Consider the following 24,329-nt stretch of genomic DNA (forward strand, 5'->3'; position numbering starts at 1 on the left):
CCTCTCAGATCAGCTCGGACTAGCGTACTGAAGAGAGGCAGACCAGTTACAATGTAAAGACATCAGTATGACTCAAATTAGCCCGGCTCTCTGCTGTAGCAACATCACTGGAAAACCTGAAAATTGAGATATGAGGACCACCCTTTAAAACCTCCTCATCAATGTTACAACGATTATGGCCAACTTGCATTTTAGCCAACACCTTCAATCAATGTCAGTAGCTTCCCATAAAGGGATTTGTTATTTCTTACACCAACAAATATTACAGGACCTTGAATCTGCCAACGAAATAAGCATTATCACAGCTTTTTATTTTCCTCATGATGTTGGAGAACAAAATTTATTGTTGGTTCCAATTTGAAACAAAGAGTTTGGTCCAACAATTGAATATGTGTGAGAGGGAGCTTCCTCGGAAAAATGCCCATGGATCCTGGGCAATGATGACCTCAAGGTACTTCAAACAGATTGCAAAGGTCCAGTAGGAAGGGGGCGACCACATGGGAAACTGAAGGGGCTCTTCTGGCATTGCATGTCTCATGTCCTAAATGTGATTAGAATGTAGGATTATTTATGTTAGGTGACCAAATTCGCCCAACAAAATCTTATAAAAATTATTAAAAAAAGAGTCCAGGAGGAACACTGGGGTGGGAATACCCTGGCTTTTTAATGCAACTGGGAAAAAACTGGGGGGGAAAGAGGCTAAAATCATCAAAAATAATCCCTTTGCAAGATCAAGCAAGATTTGTAAAAAATGTTACTACATGGAAAGAAATGAAGCCAGGATTTTATCATGGGCACGTAGCATATCTGGATTTCACAAAATACGGTGTGAAAAAGAAACCCATTTACTTAAATGTAATTCGAGACCCAATTGAGCGACTGTGTCATACCGTTAAGTTACACCGTGTGACACTAACGAACTGACATTTAATGCATTTTATCTGATATTTTTTTCCTCCGCCATTTTAGCCAACCCATTTATTTTAAATATTAGAGTATCCGTTATAAAAGTCAAAAGAGACAAACACCTTGAGCATTCGTATGCTAGTATCACATGGTGTGATTTTAGGAGCCAGATTGTTAGTACATTGAAAAAGAATGGGCCAGATTTTGCTGTAGCAGGGCATCGAACGGCATCTACGTTAGGTAGACTTGCCCCTACGCCCTTCAGTTCAAAACATTTTTGACCACTAAATCGCTGAAAGTGCGAGCTGATAACTTTGCAGCGAGGGGAAACAGGGCGTCCGGGACCTGAGTGAACAGGGCAAGTAACTGGTTAAGGAGATACACAATCAGATTGAAGGTTTGAGAAATAAACAGCGCAAGGACTGAGAAGGAAGTGTAAATTAGAGTGGGTGAATTCAATGTCAAATCAGGTACAGGAAGAAATAAAGAGATGGAAAGAAAGATTGGATTAAGAGGGAGAGAAAAAAAGAGACAGAAAGGAAAAGCAAAAAAAAAAAATTTAAATGACATTTTTAAAATCTCCAACAACAATGAAAACATGAAGGAATGAGACTCCACACTTGTAATAGTTAATTTTCAGTGCCAGAGAGGTTGATTGGCAGTAATTAACAATTATCACGTCGTTAAAAGAGTACTTATGCTTGAAATGACAAGACTTAACTTTCTGTGGCGAGTTTAGTTCGTACCTACCACACGAATACAGCAACTTCTCGCCATTCAATGCATTTCAATGGTGAGTCAGACAGCGAGATGCCGTCTGTAAGGGGTTTCTTTTTTTTACTGTTTCTCGGGCTTATAATAGGTCAGCCAGTTATGTTTTTCCTGAGCTGCCCTGCCCGCAATGCGGTTGCGAATCGCTTACCCCTTCCTGATTCTGAGCTGAGGACTTATCGAGTGGTAACAAAGACAGACAAACAGACCAGTGGATTGGTACAAGGAAAACCAATGTTTATTAATAAGAAAACTAAAACTACAAGGTAAACAGTATAATACAGAAGATAAAGAAATCGCTATGGATGTAATACAGTCTTACACTTATCGGGTTGAAAGAAACGGACACATCGAGGGAAAATTCTAAAATCACAAGTTTAGCAATATCCCTTAACCCCCAACCTTACACTTATGCTAGGTTGTCTTGTGGCGGCCAGAAAATTAATGATCACCGGTGAAAACAGATGAAAAGGCCTGGCCCCTGTGCCTGCTGTTGCCGTCGACATGTGGTTGCGAGGTTTACTGGATGGCTTCCTTCTTAGTTGCTAGCAGACAGACAGGACAGGGCCAAGAGGCGAAGAGAGCAGCTACTCCCAGAAATATACTGGGCAGCTTCAGTTATACCCTCTTGGTAACAGGTTTTTTCATACCTTATCAGCTTGCTTCATTGTTTGATTTAAGCACGAAACGTAAGACAAAGGACCCCATCTCTGGCCCATTTACATTATGGCCGTTTCCTGTATCGATCTGTTCGCTAACTGCTTTACCATTGTTCCGAATGTACCTTGATGGTTCACCTTTTGTCCTGCGATCACTTCCTGCTCGAATTTTGATGTGTTAGCCGGCCATGTTGATAGCTTGCCTCAGGGTTAGAATGCAGCTGCATTGTTTAAAGAAACCTGTCTGAGACACGAAGCCTGCCAAGTTGTTAAGAATGCAATTTCAAATCTGCCGGTCCTCGGCCATGTGTCTGACTGCAGCCATTTTGAGAGACCTTGGATTTTTTAAAACAGTCACACCAGGGTTTCTTTAATAACTCCAATAAATCTTCGGGGTGGGGGGAACATGTGAAATTTTGCGAATCCCTTCACTTTCAGGGGGGAGTGAAGGGATTCGCAAAATTTCACATGTTCCCCCCACCCCGAAGATTTATTGGAGTTATTAAAGAAACCCTGGTGTGACTGTTTTAAAAAATCCAAGGTCTCTCAAAATGGCTGCAGTCAGACACATGGCCGAGGACCGGCAGATTTGAAATTGCATTCTTAACAACTTGGCAGGCTTCGTGTCTCGGACAGGTTTCTTTAAACAATGCAGCTGCATTCTAGCCCTGAGGCAAGCTATCAACATGGCCGGCCAACACATCAAAATTCGAGCAGGAAGTGATCGCAGGACAAAAGGTGAACCATCAAGGTACATTCGGACAATGGTAAAGCAGTTAGCGAACAGATCGATACAGGAAATGGCCATTGATGTAAATGGGCCAGAGATGGGGTCCTTTGTCTTACGTTTCGTGCTTAAATCAAACAATGAAGCAAGCTGATAAGGTATGAAAAAACCTGTTACCAAGAGGGTATAACTGAAGCTGCCCAGTATATTTCGAGTTGTAGCTGCTCTCTTCGCCTCTTGGCCCTGTCCTGTCTGTCTGCTAGCAACTAAGAAGGAAGGCCATTCAGTAAACCTCGCAACCACATGTCGACGGCAGCAGCAGGCACAGGGGCCAGGCCTTTTCATCTGTTTTCACCGGTGAGCATTAATTTTCTGGCCGCCACAAGACAACCTAGCATAAGTGTAAGGTTGGGGGTTAAGGGATATTGCTAAACTTGTGATTTTAGAATTTTCCCTCGATGTGTCCGTTTCTTTCAACCCGATAAGTGTAAGACTGTATTACATCCATAGCGAATTCTTTTTATCTTCTGTATTATACTGTTTACCTTGTAGTTTTAGTTTTCTTATTAATAAACATTGGTTTTCCTTGTACCAATCCACTGGTCTGTTTGTCTGTCTTTGTTACCACTCGATAAGTCCTCAGCTCAGAATCAGGAAGGGGTAAGCGATTCGCAACCGCACTGCGGGCAGGGCAGCTCAGGAAAACATAACTGGCTGACCTATTATAAGCCCGAGAAACAGTAAAAAAAGAAACCCCTTACACGTCTTTGCGAAGACAGATCGCAATGTTCAGATTTCCACGTTTAACTGCGCATCTGCCCCTCGCCTGAAGTTGCTGTAGCATTTACGCATAAATAACTGCGAGCGCCATAAGTCTCACCATTATATTGACAGTAAAATCTGGCCCGATATGTTTGCAATGTCACTACAGATAGTGCCTGGAGAAATTCTTTGCCACGCTGGCAAACTGACACAGTCAATGTCATGCTTAGCAGTGTGAGGGTATTTAAACAGATCAACCTTTTGTGGCTGTCGTTTTCCTGAGATCCTTCTGCCCCTGTTAACCAACTGATTCTCTTAATTAAAGAGAGTATGGCAGGAAAGCCTGTGGACATTCTCGAAGTCACTTTGTTGGCACTAGGAGGCAGGCTTGAGGGCTACAGGGCAAGATTCCTTCCTGAGCAGTTTGATCAGATGAACCAAGAAAACAAACTCCCTCCCTAAATGAAAATTGAGTGCGAATGTCATTCAGGGCTAAGGTTGAAACTCAAGTTCTTAGAGGCAGGAATCCAGCATTCTACTGCTTGGTTGCTGGGCACCCTTTGAAGCATTAACTTTGCCTACATCTGCTGTAACTGCTATGCGGAAGTAATCCTTATTTTCAGGAACAGAGTGTAGAATGTCCTCAATGATAGGCTTGTTCTTGTTGGGGAAGAAGGTTTTGTATAGAAGCCACTATAAAAAGCATTCAAACAATTGTTATGTATTGAGTGTCACAGTGTGCCATTGCTGAACAGAAGGTCATGTGTTTCCAGTCACAGTTCCTCACATGTTAGGACCCTAATCTCCCATGTGCCATTCCGGCAAAGCCAATCAGAGGTCAACGTCCTACTGTTGGCTGCATCAGCAACTCAAATGTTAGCACAATTACTGATACTGTTACAGTGATATAGAATCATACTGCACAGAAGGAGGCCATTCAAACCATTGTGCCTGTGCCGGCTCTCTGAAAGAGCTTTCCAATTAGTCCCACTCCCCTGCTCTTTCCCCATAGCCCTGTCAGCTTTTCCTTTTTTAAGTAGAGATCCAATTCCCTTTCGAAAGTTGCTACTGAATATGTCAGGAAGTTCTTCGGGACTCCACTGCTGTAACATTGGCAGAAGTTCAGCAGGACGGGGTTTCTGTCAAACTTCCGGTGGTGGAGCAGGAGAAGCCCCAAGAAAATTTACCCCATTAATTTCAAAACGTGACTGATCCCTAGTATAAATCAACAGAATCTAAATCATAAACAGAGTAACCAACATCACATTAGCTGCTTCCACTTAAGACCATAAAGATCAAAACAGATAAGGGAAGCCATTCAGCCCATTGACCTCATCTTTCTACAGAAGCCTACCGTCCCACATCATAGTGTCCAGTTGCCTCTTGAATAACTCCATAGTTTTTGCCTCCACTATCCTGCCTAGGAATCAGTCACTGTGTATGAAGAATGGCTACCTGATACCTGTCCTGAATTTGTCTCTTTATACCTATGTCCCCTTGTCCTGCATCTTGAAGTAGTGCTCAGGACTCACATCTTCTAGATCATGTAGTATCTTATATGTGTTTATAAGGTCCCCTCTGTTACGCCTCCTTTCGAGGCTGAATCGCCTCATTTGTTGACCCTTTCCACAAAATTCAGTCCTCTGACACAAGGGGGGTAATTCTAACCACAAAGAACAGGTGGTTGGGGGCAGGTGGGAGGTTAAAGTAGCAGCATTTTGAAGCAGGACCGCAACCTGGCTCCAATGTGCCCACTTCCGGGTTTAACCCAGGCGCGATTGAATGCACGCATGCAACAGAAACCCGGAAGTCCCGTCCCTACTTAATGTTAAAGGGGCAATTTACCATTCTTCATACACAGTGACTAATTCCTAGGCAGGATAGTGGAGACAAAAACTATGGAGTTATTCAAGAGGCAATTGGACACTATGATGTGGGAGGTTAGGTTTCTGTAGAAAGATGAGGTCAATTGAAATAGTTGAGGTAATTAATTCTTTGTGGATTCTAAGTCTGAAATGACTTTAACCTCACCTGCATAGGTTTCCCATGGCTTCTCAATCTCACCAGTGAGACGGAGGCAAGACTCATGCAGAAGTTTATTTGGCCCTTTAAACCTGTGATTGACATTTGAATAAAAGCCGGAGCATTGCAGCCGGTCTCTCAGGAAAAGGTTTGGCTGTGAGTTCTTCTTGTGTTGAGACTGAGATTTCTTTGTTGAGTCAGCTTGTTGAGGAAGTCTTTGCAGCCTCTCAAACTGACAAGATCAGGATGGAGGGGGGGGGGGGGTACAATGTCCTCGTCCTCTCCCTTGCATTTTGTCCTCACTTCTCCTACAAGGGGAGAAAGAACAGACCTTTGAGTGACCAAAGGTGCCGTAATCACCCAATGGATGAATTGCTTTGGGTGAGGGTGACTATGAAACAGATGCATCACATTGCATTAGGATTGGGGTGAGCGGCAGTGGTGGGTGCATAAATGGGGAGGTGAGGAAGTGCATGTCAACATCACTATACAAACCCCTGGACACAAATGATCAATTCTAACCCAGTTCTTCCTATGGAGACTTCTGATGATCCGAATTTAGTGATCGCACTATATGATAATTCATGAACCCAACTAATTCTTATCCCGTGGTTGTATGAAATTTGCGTTTGCAAATGTATGAGTTGTTGAAAGAAGGACTATACTGAATGGATTTGCTCTGATGGAAGGCTGCCTCTATGCCTCAAATGTAAAGGTGTCTGTTTTCTCCACCAATGCTGGCTGACCTGCTGTATGGCTCCAGCATTTTCTGTTTTTGTTCCATATAAAAAATACCTGCTTCATCACGTCTCTATGTAGTGACAGGCGAAATGAAGACCTCGTTAGAGGGATGATGTCTTTTAAGAGAGATGTCATTTTACTGATGCTATCAAAATTATAACTTGCTGACACTGAGGTGGTCTACTCAAGGCGATCAACCCCCAACATCTTTATTTTGTTGATCTTTGTGCATCAAGTTGTCTGCATTCACACGAGAGTGACAAGCTACCATCTGCATTTATATAGTGTTGTTCACGTAGAAAATCATCTCATAGGAGTTTAAAGGAGAGAAGGTGGAACCAGACAGGAAGTGAGGGGTACGGGGGTAGTCTAACAGCAGATTTTATAAACTTTTGAAGGCAGAGGGAGAGACCACAAGATTTTGGAAGAAACTTCCAGAGGGCAGGGTGTTGAGGCTGAATCTTCCGTTGGTCCAGCAGGTAACAAGTCAGAGGAACAGAGGGTGCAGGCCTGGAAAGTATGGCTGGAGAAGATGTCCCAAGTAGGGAACCACAAGGTCATGGAAGGGTGAGAAGATGAGGCTCTTGAAATTGATTCACTGAGTCACAAGGAGCCAGTGGAGCTTGACAGGGACAAGGTAAATAGCTGTGCTAGACTTTGTGTAGGTGAGGACACAGATCATAGAATTCTGGATTAGCTGGAATTTTTTGAAGGACTAAGTTGTAGGACTTGTCAAGGGCTAGAATTGAGAAATCAATCTTTGAAGTAATGAAGATATGGATAAGGATGTTGGCAGCTGAAAGATGTGAGCAGGCAACTTTCTGGAGGTGGAAGTAGGCAGTGATCTTGATGTAGAGTTAAAGGTGCAATTTTCCAATTTTTCACTCCTGGCAAGGAGCACCGCCTATCTAGAGTGCATAGCAGAAATTCAGACATACAATAGGCCTGAAGTCAATCGTAGAGGCAGAGGTGATGTTTGGGTACATTTGGGAGCTCGCCTCGTGTTTGCAAATGATTAAAGAAAGAACTTAGAGCTGGAGGAGGTCATAGAAATTGGGAGGGGTGAGACCATGAAGGAATTTAAACATGAGGATAAGAATTTTAAATTTGAGGTATTGGGGGAACCAGAACCTAATGTAGCCATCGAGGACATGATGGGTGAGCAGGACTTGGTGCGGTATAGGATACGGGTAGCAGAGTTTTGGATGAGATACAGTTTAAGGAGAACAGGAGGCCACCCAGGACAGCATTGGAATAGTCAAGTCTGGAGGTGGCAAAGGCAATAGATGGGCTGAGGTATGAGTGGAGATGGACAATGTCAGGGAGGTGGAAGTAGGCCTTCTTTGTGATGGAGAGGATATGTGGTTCGGACCCCAGAGGTTGTGAACAGTCTACTTCAGCCTGATACAATAGCCAGGAATGGGGGGTGGAATCGATGGCAAGGATACAGACTTTGTGGTGGGGGCCAAAGATGATGGCTTCGGTCTTACTACTGTTTAGCTGGAGGAAATTGTGGCTCGTTAAAGACTGGATATCGAACGAGCAGTCTGACCACAGAGGCAGTGGCGGAGTCGAGAGACTTAACCAGAGTTTTTCCAGGTAGGAGTGGGACCAAGTGAGTGCAGTCCTAATGTGCTAGGTGTTGGAGGAGGATGGTGTGGTTGATCATGTCAAAGGCTGAGGTGGAAGAGGAGAGTAGGGATAATGCACTAGGGTCAGTCACACAGGATGTCAATTGTCCCTCAGGTTAGGGCCGTTTCAGTGCTGTGGCAGGGGCGGAAACCCAATTGGAGAGATTCAAAGATGGAGTTGCGTTGGTCCAGCAGATTTGGTAGGTGACAACACATTTAAGGACCTTGGAGAGGGATCTTAAAAGCAAGAAAGGAGAAATAGAAAAAAACAGAAGGAACTGAACCAGTGCAGGACAGGTAATGGCATGCTAAGATATAAGCACAGACAAGCTGAGGAAAGTACCGAGAGAATTAAGGCAAAAAAAGCCCAAGAACATGGACACAAAACAAACTGTGAAGAGTCAAGAAAATCAGAACAGAAAATACAAACTGAGGGATTTGAAGTCGGGGGAATCAGCAGGGAAGAACGCAACTCATTAACGCAGGAGCTGCAGCTCTTTGGAAAGGAAAGAGGCTGTGAATGATGAGTTAAATCAGAATCTCATGGAGGAAAAGAAAAATCTTAATGAATTAGTAACATATCAGAACCTCCAGCAGCCTGTGGCACTTAAGCAAATAAGGGATTTGTTAAATGGAGTTACTAAGTAATTTTAGCTAAGCTAAACATGGTTAACTCAATGTAAAGCAAGCCTATGCTTGTGAGAGATTAAGACACAAATTGGCCTAGATTTTCTGCAACCAAATTGGAACCTATTTCAGGTTCAGTTCAGAAGTTATCCACTTCCCTAGAAAGACTGAAAAAACCTTACTTGACCATGTGCGTCACATAATTCAATCCGCATGATTTAAGTATCTCTACTGTAGGGAATTTAATGATTGTTAGCTCATATCTAACACTTGGGGGTGATTTTGGAGGCAAACGCGAGTGCAATGGGGGCAGGAGGCCTCCAAAAATCGCGCAAATCCCGATCGAGTTCGGAAGCCGGCTCCAACTCAACGACTTCCGAGTTTCCCAGGGAACCACCTGTGTGCGCACGGGCAACCCAAAAACAGAAGTCCCGCCGGCAATTAAAGCCGGCGGGATGACAGTTAAAGAGCCAAATGTACCTCATTGAGGTACTTAAGGCACTTTACCTATGACAGATGAAGGGATTAGAAAGATTTTTAACTCACCTGTGTGGCTAACCCACCGCATCTGATTCATGCCTGGTGAAACCAGGATTGAAGGGCCGGATCAGGGAAAAAGAAACTAAATAAAGATCGGATCGCGGGAGGTCTCTGAAGATCGAGGGAGGAGAGATCGGATCGCAGGGGGTGTCTGAAGATTGAGGGGGGAGAGATCGGATCGCGGGAGGTCTCTGCAGATTGAGGGAGGAGAGATCGGATCGCAGGGGGTGTCTGAAGATCGAGGGGGGAGAGATCGGATCGCAGGGGGTGTCTGAAGATCGAGGGGGAGAGATTGGATCGCGGGAGGTCTCTGAAGATCGAGGGAGGAGAGATCGGATCGCAGGGGGTGTCTGAAGATCGAGGGAGGAGAGATCGGATCGCAGGGGGTGTCTGAAGATCGAAGGGGAGAGATCGGATCGCAGGGGGTGTCTGAAGATCGAGGGGGGAGAGATCGGATCGCAGGGGGTGTCTGAAGATCGAGGGGGGAGAGATCGGATCGCGGGAGGTCTCTGAAGATCGAGGGAGGAGAGATCGGATCGCAGGGGGTGTCTGAAGATCGAGGGAGGAGAGATCGGATCGCAGGGGGTGTCTGAAGATCGAGGGGGGAGAGATCAGATCGCAGGGGGTGTCTGAAGATTGCGGGTGGAGAGATCAGATCGCAGCGGGTGTCTGAAGATTGAGGGGGGAGAGATCGGATCACGGAGGGTCTGAAGATTGAGGGGGGAAGAGATCGGATCACGGAGGGTCTGAAGATTGAGGGGGGAGAGATCGGATCACGGAGGGTCTGAAGATTGAGGGGGGAGAGATCGGATCACGGAGGGTCTGAAGATTGAGGGGGGAGAGATCGGATCACGGAGGGTCTGAAGATGGAGGGGGGAGAGATCGGATCGCAGGGAGTGTCTGAAGATCGAGGGGGGAGAGATCGGATCACGGAGGGTCTGAAGATCGAGGGGGGAGAGATCGGATCACGGAGGGTCTGAAGATCGAGGGGGGAGAGATCGGATCACGGAGGGTCTGAAGATCGAGGGGGGAGAGATCGGAACATGGAGGTGTCGGAAGATCAGGGCAGGATTGCTTGGGGGACCGGGGGGCAGGGGGGAAGCACTCCTGCTCCTCCTGACCCACAAGCAGTGCTGGAAAAGCACTTACCTGCTGGATCCGGCGGTTCTCGCCTCCCCTTAGCTTCCGGGTTTCCTGAGCCCCGGGAAACCCACAGTGGCTGATAAAATCTGAGTCACTGAGCCTCATTAACATATTATAATTACCGACCCACCTCTCCAGACCAGGTTACTCGCCCAGCCCCCAACCCGCCCCAGTTGAACCGGAAGTAGGTGCGTTCATGGTGGGTCGGGGTCAGGTTTCCCATTTTTAACAATTTAACCCCTCCCCCCCGCACCCCTCTCCCGCCCGTCCTGAGGGTTAAAGTTACCCCAGATATCACTCATACTGAACCGTACAATAGTGCTAACTATAGTCCTGTGGGTGTATTTAATAGGGATTGGGAAGTGAGCCAGTTCTTAATGTCTTCCAAATGTGTTAGTAGTAACTATCTGAGGTATTATGTCATCCTCACCGACACCAATGGCTGTTGCAGCTGGATTTTGCTCCAAGGTGGTATCGCTGCCAGATGTGGGTCAGGTGGGATTCCTGGAGGCCAGACCGACCCCTCCGTGACCCCGCCATTTTCTTGGGTTGGGGGTCAATGATATATGCAGGGCGGGATCTCAGAGGGAGCTCCTCACCCCCAGCTGAGGGTTATCGAGTGATGCAGCAATGGGGATGCTGCAATGAAAAGGAGGAGGAGCTACAGTCAATGGGGGCCAGAAACCCCTTGAAGGTATAATAATGCAGATTTTTTTTTGTAAGCATGGCTCTGATTGTGCCCTCAACCGCTGTTAGGAGGAGCATAGGAGAGGTGGTCCGGATGAGGTCCTCTCCTTCCTTCCCGCCTCCAGCATGGGTGACTCGCCATTCCGGGACCGGTCTAGCTGTGGGATAGCGGTACAGCGGCAGGAAGGCAAGGAGTTCGGCTGGTTTCACAAGCTCGCCCCTTCGTTATTTCAATGCAGAGGGCCGGTCAACAGATGGGCAACTGAGGTCTCAGCTAGTGGTGGGGTGGGAGCAAAAGTTTTGGCCTATTTTGGGGTGAGGAATCAGCGGTAGGCCCACACCCCAGTTCCCCCGCTTCATCACTCCAGCACTGGCTGAAAACAGGCTTTTTGTCGGAGGGAAATCCAGACAGTTTCTTTAATCAAGTTGGGTTATGTAGGACAATTCCTGAATCACTTTATGATGTGGAGATGCCGGTGATGGACTGGGGTGGACAAATGTAAGGAATCTTACAACACCAGGTTATAGTCCAACAGTTTTATTTGAAAATCACAAGCTTTCGGAGGCTTTCTCCTGCACCGCTATATCCCCCAGATCTAAAAGGTAGACTCTGATCTTGCTTTTCCTACATAGATTAGGTTATGGAAATAGTCTAGTTTGATTCACCCACAAATTTCCAATTGTGGAGAAGCAGCTTGACTTCAATTGGTACCTCCTATACCTAACATATTTTGGAACTCTTAAGTGTGACGGCACATCCCACCAGTCCATGGCACACTGTATTCACACACTAACATTCCAGATTAGAATCATAGAATGGTTACAGCACAGAAGGAGGCCATTTGTAAGAGCAATCCTGTTAGTCCCATTCCCTTGCTCTTTCCCCATAGCCCTGCAAATTTTTTCCCTTCAAGTATTTATCCAATTCCTTTTTGAAAGCCACGATTGAATCTGCTTCCACCACCCTTTCAGGCAGCGTGTTCCAGATCATAACTACTCGCTGCGTAAAAAAGTTTTTCCTCATGTCACCCTTGGCTCTTTTGCCAATCACCTTAAATCTGTGTCCTCTGGTTTTCGACACTTCCGTCAATGGGAACAATTTCTCTTTATTTACTTTATCTAAACCCTTCATAATTTTGAACACTTCTATCAAATCTCCTTTTAACCTTCTCTACTCTAAGGAGAATAACCCCAGCTTCTCCAATCTTTCCACATAACTGAAGTCCCACATCCCCGGGACCATTCTAGTAAATCTTTTCTGCACCCTCTCCAAGCCCTTCACATCCTTCCTAAAATGCGGTGCCCAGAATTGGACACAATACTCCAGTTGTGGCTGAACCATTGTTTTATAAACATTCAACATAATTTCTTTGTTTTTGTACTCTATGCCTCTATTTATAAATGTAAGGAATCTTACAACACCAGGTTATAGTCCAACAGCTTTATTTGAAAATCACAAGCTTTCGGAGGCTTTCTCCTTCGTCAGGTGAGTGTGGGATTCCATGGAAGGTACCACATATATAGTCAGAGAACAATGCCTGGTGATTACAGATAATCTTTCCCAACTGCCCGTTGTCAAGGCAATCAAAGGAGTCGAATAGTGTTCAGACAGAGAGACATTACATACAGGACTACTGAATATACAAACGGTCAGAACCCAAAGACAGAGAGAGAGAGAGAGAGAGGGAAACATCCGAAAGGAAGAGAGAGAGAATGATCAGTTGTATTAAAAACAGATAACTCTTTTTTCGCTGGTGGAATTACGTGTAGCGTGACATGAACCCAAGATCCCGGTTGAGGCCGTCCTCATGGGTGCGGAACTTAGCTATCAATTTCTGCTCGACGATTTTGCTGTCTTGTGTCTCGAAGGCCGCCTTGGAGAACGTTTACCCGAAGATCGGTGGCTGAATGTCCTTGACTGCTGAAGTGTTCCCCGACTGGGAGGCAACCCTCCTGTGTGGTGATTGTTGTGCGGTGTCCGTTCATCCGTTGTCGCAGTGTCTGCATGGTCTCGCCAATGTACCATGCTCTGGGGCATCCTTTCCTGCAATGTATGAGGTAGACAACGTTGGCCGAGTCACAGGAGTATGAGCCATGTGCCTGGTGGGTGGTGTCCTCTTGTGTGATGGTGGTATCTGTGTCGATGATCTGGCATGTCTTGCAGAGGTTACCGTGGCAGGGTTGTGTGGTGTCGTGGACGCTGTTCTCCTGAAAGCTGGGTAATTTGCTGCGAATGATGGTCTGTTTGAGGTTGGGTGGCTGTTTAAAGGCGAGTAGTGGAGGCGTGGGGATGGCCTTAGCGAGGTGTTCGTCGTCATCGATGACATGTTGAAGGCTGCGGAGAACATGGCGTAGTTTCTCCGCTCCGGGGAAGTACTGGACAACGAAGGGTACTCTGTTGGTTGCGTCCCGTGTTTGTCTTCTGAGGAGGTCTATGCGATTTTTCGCTGTGGCCCGTCGGAACTGTCGATCGACGAGTCGAGCGTCATATCCCGTTCTTACGAGGGCGTAAGAGCGTGAAGCCCAGGATCCCGTATACTCAACCTTTCTCAGCCTGTCCTGCCACCTTCAAAGATTTGTTCACATATACCCCCAGGTCTCTCTGTTCCTGCACCCCTATTAGAATTGTACCATTTAGTTTATATTGCCTCTCCACATTCTTCTTGCCAAAATGTAACACTTCGCAATTCTCTGTGTTAAATTTCATCTGCCATGTGTCCGCCCATTCCACCAGCCTGTCTATATCCTCTTGAAGTCTATCACTATCCTCCTCACTGTTTACTACACTTTCAAGTTTTGTGTCATCTGCAAATTTTGAAATTGTGCCCTGTACACCCAAGTACAAGTCGTTAATATATATCAAAAAAAGCAGTGGTCCTAGTACTGACCCCAGGGAACACCACTGTATACCCTCCTCCAGTCCAAAAAAGAAACATTCACCACTACTCTCGGTTTCCTGTCACTTAGCCAATTTCGTATCCATGCTGCCACTGCCCCCTTTTATTCCATGGGCTTCAATTTTGCTGACAAGCCTATTGTGCGGTATTTTATCAAACGCCTTTTGAAAGTCCATATACACAAGATCAACTGCATTGCCCTCATCAGCCCTCTCTGTTACCTCATCAAAAAACTCTATCAAGTTAGTTAAACACGATTTGCATTTAACAAATCCATGCTGGCTTTCCTTTATTAATCCATACTTGTCCAAGTGACTATTAATTTTGTCCCGGATTATCGTTTCTAAAAGTTTCCCCATTATCGAAGTTAAACTTACTGGCCTGTAGTTGCCGGGTTCATCCTTACACCCTTTTTTGAACAAGGGTGTAACATTTGCAATTCTCCACTCCTCTGGCACCATCTCCATATCTAAGGATGATTGGAAGATTATGGTCAGTACCTCCGCAATTTCCACCTGTACTTCCCTCAGCAACCTAGGATGCATTCCATCCGGACCGGGTGACTTATCTACTTTAAGTACAGTCGGCCTTTCTAGTACCTCCTCTTTATCAATTTTTAGCCCATCCAGTATCTCAACTATCTCCTCTTTTACTGTGACTTTGGTAGCATCTTCTAGCTTGGTAAAGACAGATGCAAAGTACTCATTCAGTACCTCTGCTTCCATGCGTAGATCTCCTTTTTGGTCCCTAATCGGCCCCACCCCTCCTCTTACCACCCATGTACTATTTACATGCTTATAGAAGACTTTTGGATTACCTTTTGTGTTAGCCGCCAGTCTATTCTTATACTCTCTCTTTGCCCCTCTTATTTCCTTTTTGACTTCCCCTCTGAACTTTCTATATTCAGCCTCATTCTCACTTGTATTATCAATCTGCCATCTGTCATATGCCCCCTTTTTCTGCTTCGACTTGCTCTCTATCTCTTTCGTCATCCAGGGAGCTCTGGCTTTGGTTGCCCTACCTTTCCCCTTCGTGGGAATGTACCTAGACTGTACCCGAACCATCTCCTCTTTAAAGGCCATCCATTATTCGATTACAGTTTTGCCTGCCAATTTTTGATTCCAATTCACCTGGGCCAGATCCGTTCTCAACCCACTGAAATTGGCCCTCCTCCAATTAAGTATTTTTACTCTAGATTGCTCCTTGTCCTTTTCCATAACTAATCTAAACATTATGATACTATGATCGCTGTTCCCTAAATGTTCTCCCACTGACACTTGCTCCACTTGACCCACCTCATTCCCCAGAACCAGATCCAGCAATGCCTCCTTCCTCGTTGGGCCGGAAACATACTGAGCAAGAAAGTTCTCCTGAACTCAGAAATTCCTCCTCCTCTTTGCCCTTTACACTATTACTGTCCATATTAGGATAATTGATTCCCCGTCCCACTTCACACTATTAGTAAACTGATAATTTTCCTTTATCACACATCAAAAATCTTACATCTGCACACACCACTATAAATCCCTATGCCCACATTTATAATGGAAGCTGCCTATGTAGGGTGCAGAAGAGATTTACTAGAATGATTCCAGGGATGAGGGACTTCAGTTACGTGGATAGACTGGAGAAGCTGGGGTTGTTCTCCTTATAGCAGAGAAGGTTGAGAGGAGATTTGATAGAGGTATTCAAAATCATGAAGGGTCTAGACAGAGTAGATAGAGAGAAACTGTTCCAGTTGGCGGAGGGGTCAAGAACTAGAGGACATAGATTTAAGGTGATTGGCGAAAGAACCAAAGGCGACATGATAAAAAGCTTTTTTACACACCAAGTGGTTGTGATCTGGATTGCACTGCCTGAGGGGGTGGTAGAGGCAGATTCAATCATGGCTTTCAAAAGGGAATTGGATAAGTACTTGAAGGGAAAAAATTTGCAGGGCTACGGGGATAGGGCGGAGAGTGGAACTAGCTGGATTGCTCTAGCAGAGAGCTGGCATGGACTTGACGGGCCGAATGGCCTCCTTCTGTGCTTTAACCATTCTACAATTCTATGTAAACGTGTCACACTGTAATTACACCCTCCTGCCACTGGAGGCACTGTAGCACCTCAGTTTTGCATACCCCAGCTTCTCACTCTGTGCTGTAAAGAAACTCCTGTGCTCCAACCAACTCTACTTTTCTACTTCCCAAATTGTCCTAAGGTTTGCTATTTAACTATAAATAATAATATTAAATCAGAACAGAATGTACAAATTTAAATTGAATAATGCCCAGGTGCCTTGGTCCAATTATCCCCCACCCTCTAACCTCGTTTCATCTTAAGACTATGCCTGGTCTTGGCTCCCCATTTGCCACAGGAGATTGACTAGTTTTAAATAAAGTAATTTCCTGCTCATCCTGCCTTCTCTTCTTCCCTTTTTATCCTATTTCGATTACTGCGACTGTTCATCTTTACCCATCTTGTCAGCCATTTTGGAGTGATTTCCAAAAAACTGGCCTTTGGCTGAAAACCAGCTTCGCGGGAGAATTATGGCCGGGAATTTCCTTAGAACGGCTACCGCTCCTCTTCTGTAACTCTGCCGAGGCGCGGCGGGAACCCCGTTTACGTGCATAAGTGAGGTTTACGCCACGCTTCCTTCGAAGTTGTAACTCCAAGAAAATTCCCGGCCATCAAAAGTATTATCTAAAAATAAGGGCAGAATGTACGGTCCTTAAAACAGAGACTGAATTACATCGGTACATCCTGGTCCAATTATCCCCCACCCTCTAACCCCAGTTCACCTGAAGGCTACACTTGTTCTCGACTCCCTGTCATGACAATGGGGATTGACTATTATGCATCAACACTTCAGCCCGACAAGTTACCCCAGCTAGAAAAGCAATGACAAGCCTGTGGTCTCAAGTCTGTAATGAATTTTCTGTTCATTCAGTTGTAGAGTGCACAGACAATACAGTGAAATGTGCCACAGGCTATTGTGTGAACAAAACAAATGGAGGTTGTGATGGCGTTGATGACTGTCTGGACGGAAGCGATGAGGTAAACTGTGGTAAGTTATTCATGTCACATTTTCTATAAGTTGGGAGGAAGAATATGAATGAAAAACAGAAAATGCTGGGAACACGCAGCAGGTCAGGCAGCATCGTTGGAGAGATGAGACAAGTTAATGTTTCAGGTGTGGATCCTTCATCAGAACTAGAAGATATTACAGATGAACAGCATTTAAAAAGGACCAGAACAAGTGGAAGGGGGATGGGCAAAAAACACACATGCAGAAAGAGAAAGACCCATAAAGTGCTTAAGTGGAAAATAGGAGATGGCTAAATGGCAGAAGCGATATTAGCATGTGACAAAAGGAGGCAAATGACAGAAATCAAAGACATAAAAGATATATAGATATATGGGACACGGTGAATGAATAGCTAAAGGCCAGGAGACTAGTAGAAGAAAAAGGCAGATCGACGCCAAGGGTGAAGCCCGCCCTGCCAGCACAGTGTTCTGACGGAGGGTCCTGAGCTACTCCTGGATTCAGTCCCTGGTCTGTGCTGAGTTAGACAATTTCCGCAGGAACGGTGGTAGAGGTTCAGTATCACTGGGCTAGGAAGGATAAAAAGCAGCCAGTGTTCCTGATTGCCATCCAATGATCCCTGTTGGCAAGTGGACATGTGCGGATGTTGAGTGAGGACTGGATCTGGGTTGTCTGTGATGCCCCCCCTCTCCCACAGTTGAGTATCCTGCCAACACTCACTGTCTGGACTGGAACATTTGGGTGATGTACTGGACGGCTGCCATCATCAGTAGAACCTCAATCACCACCTTCAGGAGAGCAATTGAGAAAACTGGGAAAAAAGGTGCAAATAGAAAATAAGCCATTTGACACACTTCTACAAATAATGTCCTTTGTGCTTGGATTGACCAGATATCGGCAGGTTAGAAATGACCACATAGAAGGAGGCAATTCAGTCAGTCGTGCCTGTCCCGGTTTTAGCTCTTCAACTGAAGCCACCTATTCTAATTCCCTGCATCCTTTTCTATTACTCTTTTCGAATACTTAACCAATTCCCTTTGAATAATGTTATAGTCTCTGCCTCGGTTGTCTTTTGTGGTACAGCATTCCGCGATCTAATGACCCTCCGTGTGAAAAGGTTAAGTCATTAAGGGAAGCTGGAACGTGCTACTAACAGCTTTGATTTATCCTGTCATTTAACCAGACTGTGGCAGCGTTTCCAAGTCATGGCAGTGGCAGGCTAGTCTACAGCTTGAAGATACTCATGTGTGTGAAGCTTCTCTGATCTCAGAGAGATGGGCGCTGACGGCCAAGAGCTGTGTCACCACAAGGTAAGATCGGTAAAGCCATTCTCTGGACTGTGAACCTGAAAGGATATGGACAATGTCGTAGAGGTCTATAGCATCAACAAAACAAGCCCGGATCAGATTTTCCTCTAGTGCTTGAGTGGAAAGCATTAGATGGGCGGAGCGCCTATAGGAAAACTGGGCAGGGAGGTTCACACGTCTGTAATGCCACCTGCACGTTTGATTTAAATGGCAGAAAATCAGGCGGGCTCCTTATGGGTGTGTGAATCCCCCGGTCCGATTTTCACAGATGCACTCCATCAATGTAATGCTTTAAGCCCAAGTCACCAGTCTTTTATTATCTGCCCTGCTTTGGCACAAATTGGCAATGCCACCCAGAGAGGCCCAAAACACCGTCCCAAACCCCCACAGCCACCCAATTACCACCTATTATTTGGTCCTTTTCAGTCCCTAATTGACAGGCTGGAGTTATGACTCATGCCAAGCTGACTCTCTTTGGGGTTGTATGTCACCTCTGCTCAGACTGTCCTCTCAAGGACTTGGTCAAGACCAGGATCTGTAGGGACTAACCTGCATCCTACCATTCACCGGTCGGTGCAGCATTTTGCGGCACTGCTGGGTGGCTTTGACCTCAGACACTTTTAGAAAAAAACACTAACTTCATAAAAAAAAGACATTGGCAAACCATTTTTTTTTGTTACGGGATGAGGAGACCCACAGGAAGCTGCCTGTCATTGTTATCATAGCGACTCTTCACACATGATACGATGCGTTTCAACAAGATTTACCATTGTGCTGTATCTTTGTGAAGAAAACAAAAGGATGGCCTAACACTCTTTCCATGGAGACAGTAGCCCTTTAAAGTCCTAGTCATAGAATTTATAGCACAGAAACAGGCCATTTAGCCCATTGTCCCTGTGTTGATGCTAGATCTTCAGCTGGAGCTACCCACTCTAATCCCATTTCTCTGCCATTGTTTCATATCATTTGATAGTCGTCTTTTTCAAGTATTATTCAATTCCCTTTTAAATAAAGAGAAAAGAACTTGCATTTATATAGCATTTATATAGCATGGTCTCATGATGTCCCAAAGTGCTTTACAACCAATGAAGTACTTTTTGAAGTGCAGTCACTGCTGTAATGTAGGAAACACGGCAGCCTATTTACACTCTGCAAGGTCCCACAAAAAGCAATGTGATAATGACCAGATAATCTATTTTTAGGTGTTGGTTGAGGGATAAATATTGGCCAGGACACTGGGGAGAACTCCCCTGCTCTTCTTCAAAATAGTGCCATAGAAAATAGGAGCAGGAGTAGGCTATTCGGCCCTTTGAGCCTGCTCCGCCATTCAATATGATCATGGCTGATCCTTTATCTCAATACCATATTCCTGCTCTCTCCCCATACCCCTTAATGCCTTTTGTATCTAGAAATCTATATATCTCCTTCTTAAATATATTCAGTGATTTGGCTTCCACAGCCTTTGGTGGTAAAGAATTCCACAGGTTCACCACCCTCTGAGTGAAGAAATATTTCCTCATCTCAGTCTTAAATGTCCTGCCCCGTATCCTGAGACTGTAACCTCTCATTCTGGACCCCCCAGCCAGGGGAAACATCCTCCCTGCATCCAGTCTGTCTAGCCCTGTCAGAATTTTATATGTTTCAATGAGATCGCCTCTCATTCTTTTAAACTCGAGTGAATACAGGCCTAGTCGACTCAATCTTTTCTCATACGACAGTCCTGCCATCCCAGGAATCAGTCTGGTGAACCTTCGATGCACTCCCTCTATGGAAAGTATAGCCTTTCTTAGGTAAAGAGACCAAAACTGCACACAATACTCCAGGTGTGATCTCGCCAAGGCCCTGTGTAACTGCAGTAAGACGTCCTTGCTCCTGTGCTCAAATCCCCTTGCAATGAAGGCCAACATACCATTTGCCGCACCTGTATGTTTGCTTTCAGTGACCGGTGTACAAGGACACCCAGGTCCCTTTGTACATCAACATTTCCCAATCTATCACCATTTAAATAATACTCTGCCTTTCTGTTTTTCTTTCCGAAGTGGATAACTTCACATTTATCCACATTATACTGCATCTGCCATGTATTTGCCTACTTATTCAACTCGTCTAAATCGCCTTGAAGCCATGAGATCCACTTAAGAGGGCAGACGGGTTTAACATCTCATCCGAAAGCCGGCATCTCCAATAGTGCAGCATTCCCTCAGTATTGCATTGGAGTGTCAGCCTAGATTTTGTGCTCAAGTTTCTGGAGAGGGACTATGAACCCACAACGTTCTGACTCAGAGGCGAGAGTGCTACCCACTGAGCCACGGCTGACACCTTATGACGTTACAGCCTCTGCCTCAATAGCCACCTCTGGTAAAGTATTCCAAGTTCTAATGACTCTCTGTGTGAAAGGAAGTATCTCCTCCTGAGCTGTAGGTAATGCTCTGTTCTTTTTTTTTAGCAACAGCAATCTTTGGACCATTATCCTTGGGAAGAAATCATTGGATGTCGTTGAACAGTTTGAAGTAAAATATCAGATAAGGAGTATAATTAAATACCCAGGCAATCTCAGTGGAGCAGATGATATTGCTTTGTGCAGGCTGAATAAGCCTGTGACATTTGATGCCTACATATGGCCAATCTGCCTATCTACTGCTGTTCAAATGAGCAGCAAATGCAGTGCCACAGGATCGACCTATGGTAAGAAACTTAGGATGAGTCGGAGGATATGGTGGGAGAGGGGGGAAGGGGATATGGGTGGGTCTGTGCAGGCACTGAGTAAACCACTTTGGAAAACAATGTGGGTATTTAGAATCTTTTCATATCAAAGCAAAAATGGAGAACTTGGTTTTAAAGCAACATTTTTAACATGCTGTGACTAAAAGTATCAAAACTATCTTTAAAAGTACATGACAGTTGTGTCTGTGGAAGACTTGGATTTAAAATGATCAGGTGCTTGCATCTCCTGGCTATTTGGAACATAAAGCAATTGCCCAATGGGAAGATTGATTTTACTTCACTCTTAGGATCATAGGAACAGGAGGAGGCCATTCAGCCCCTCGAGCTAGTTCCGCCATTCAATTAGATCATGGCTGATCTGTATCTTAACTCCGTCTACTTGCCTTGGTTCCATAACCCTTAATACACTTACCTGACAAAAATCTATCAATCTCAGTTTTGAAATTTTCAATTGACCCCCAGCCTCCACAGCTTTTTGGAGGAAGAGTATTCCAGATTTCCCCACCCTTTGTATGAAGAATTGCTTCCTGACATTCCCTACCCACTTCACATTCCTGACCAGCACTTCACACATGTGCCTCTAGTCCCTAGCTGGCTTGGTGTCGGATCTGGGATTCAAAGAAGGGACTGTGCTTGAAAGATTAGAACTGAGGGTCAAGTTTCTAAGTCCTCACCCATAGTTAGCAAATTTTCCAACCATCAAGTTTAACGGACGGATAATCTCAGGCAGGGCAGCGCGAATTTCTGATCCACGCTCACAGCAGGCCAGGTACTTCATTGTGGGCAAGGAATCGAATATCTATCCCGGTAGTCCAAAATAGCAATTTCACTGTGACTTTTACGGCAACATCGAGAAGCTTTTAACATGATGTGGCACTGCCTTAAGCAATTCGCAGCACCAGGAACATCTGCACCAATCAACTCAGTGGAGAAGCTCCAGACGAAGAACATCTGCACCAATCCACCTAACAGAGAAGCTTAAGACCAGGAACATCTGCACTAAGCCAACTAATGGAGAAGCTTAAGATCAGGAACATCTGTACCCATCCACCTAACAGAGAAGCTTAAGACCAGGAACATCTGCACCAATCCACCTAAAACAGAAGCTCCAGATCAGGCAGTGCCTTCAACATAGAAGCACTAACCAAGGATCTCCAGAATTTGGGGAACCGTATGGAAAATGGCTTCTGAGAACTTCTGGGTCCCATCTCTCAGGGTCTGCAGAATCTAACAGGTTTTCTTGTCTGCTGATCACTGGGCAGGCAAACCCAGAACCTAACACAAGTGGCATGGCAGGAGTCTGCCCTCATGATGCTCCTCTCACATCTGATGAAAGCACATCAGTCAGGCCCCCTCGGATGCCGGCTCTCGTAGGGGGAAGGAGTCAGGACAAGGCTGCCCACACACCTGCAATGTTGATCCAGCCTGCAACAGGATATCCCTGGGATTCAGGAGTCCCGAGACCAGGGCACCTCAATCTCAAGAAATTCATGTTCCAGTTGTGTTGCTAAGAATCTCCACCTCTCCACTTCCCTCCCCTCCTTTAGGTCTCGCTGCAAAACTTCTCTCTTTGGCCATCTCTCCTTCTTTGGCTGACCATCCAACACCCTGGGATGTTTTCTATGTAAACGTGCTATATAAACACAAGTTGTTGTTTTTGTCCATAAGAGAACGACCAGTAAAATGTTAAAAGTGGTAAGTCGAATGCCATAGACATTACACTTTGTTCCAGATGCAAAACAATTTTTATGCGCTAGGTGATTCTGATCTGCAGCCTAAAGCTCACATACACTTTTCAATCTTCATAGTTCCCTCAGCAAGCAAGCATTAAACTTGAAGTAAACTCAGGTTGTGTTTTCTTAAGAATTAAACTTTGTGACCTTAAAGGATTTCTTTTAATTATTTGTAATTTAAATAAATTAACAGCTCCATCTTAGCAGACTAATGCACTGTGCATTACATGATATACACTCTTGTTCTTACAAAACAGCGTATTATCTATCTCACCAGCAGCGATCTCATGAGTGATCCACTAGTACTACATTAAATATTGTACATCTTGCACACTGTAGATGTCACACTTTGTTACAAATGCAAAATAATGTAAAATACTGGATGCTCCTGAGCTGCAGCACATTCCAATCTGAAAACAACAATAAAGCTCTGATTGACCCGAGCCTGTGTTTACTTATCAGCAATTAAACTTTGTGGCCATAAAGGGACACAGCTGCACCGTAGCAGAATAATACATTGTACATTACATGACATAGCAACCTATCCTCATGAAACTGCATATCATCCGACTCACCATATGCAATGTCATTGTTGTAGCGACCGTCTCGGGGACCATTCAGATCACCCACGCTGAGTCCGGAGAGCCTTTCGTAAGCAGAGTTTATTCAAGCATATGCAGGGGAGAGCCTTAGCGAGCCAAGGGTCTCTCCGATTAAACAATTTCATCAGGCTTTATACACAGTACGGTTGATACTGACAGGCAGCAGTCTGTTGGCCTCACGCATGTGACCAACTAGGTCCCATTTATAGCTTGCCCATTGTCATCATGGAGTCTCACACCTGCGTGGGAGCAGATGTCCCTATTATCTCAACTGTCTTAAGCTCGTCTGCCTTTCTATGATTTACAGTTCCCCTTATCCGGTGGACGAGGTCTCCCATTATCATTATTTTAGTCCATTGTTCTTGTTACAAGGTTTCGTGAAAACATGTTTATGACAACTGCTACGGTTAAACTGCTGACACTATGCTTTAGACCTTTTTGGTCAAGCTTCCCATTATGCCTTGCGGTCACACTGGTTGTCTCGTAGCTAGCATAACTTCAGTATACATTTAAAGATTATACACTCACACCTCTCACATCAGCACTAATATCACAAAGCCTGTAATTCTTTAGTTACTGCAACAGTTACACACACACACACACACACACACGAGTGAGCATACAAGAAGAAAAAATGGAAACAGTTGAATTATTTCCCTGCTTTACTGAAGTGTTCTCACTCACATACATGCATGAACATTTGGATCTGAAGTGTTGTGATCACATTAATGGTTTACTTCCCTCCTTTTCCCTTTGCTTCCCTTCTCAATTTCATCCATTTCTCTTTTGCTTTTATTCTCTCATTTTTGATTCTCTCCCAATATC

The 24,329-nt window shown here is 45.0% G+C and overlaps 1 protein-coding gene across 2 annotated transcripts in view; it reads right to left on the reverse strand.

Moving 5' to 3' along the window:
- LOC137344817 (serine protease 30-like) overlaps window positions 1–23,740 on the reverse strand; it is a 107,721-nt gene extending 83,981 nt beyond the window's left edge. For both annotated transcript variants that reach the window (XM_068007993.1, XM_068007994.1), the window contains exon 1: window positions 23,478–23,740. In XM_068007993.1, the coding sequence (XP_067864094.1) occupies window positions 23,478–23,519 (42 nt within the window). In that variant the 5' untranslated portion in view covers window positions 23,520–23,740. The remainder of the gene's footprint in view (window positions 1–23,477) is intronic.
- Between the last annotated feature and the right edge of the window lie 589 nt (window positions 23,741–24,329).

The sequence above is a fragment of the Heptranchias perlo genome, chromosome 28 (genome assembly GCF_035084215.1).
Source record: "Heptranchias perlo isolate sHepPer1 chromosome 28, sHepPer1.hap1, whole genome shotgun sequence".
NCBI lineage: Eukaryota > Metazoa > Chordata > Chondrichthyes > Hexanchiformes > Hexanchidae > Heptranchias > Heptranchias perlo.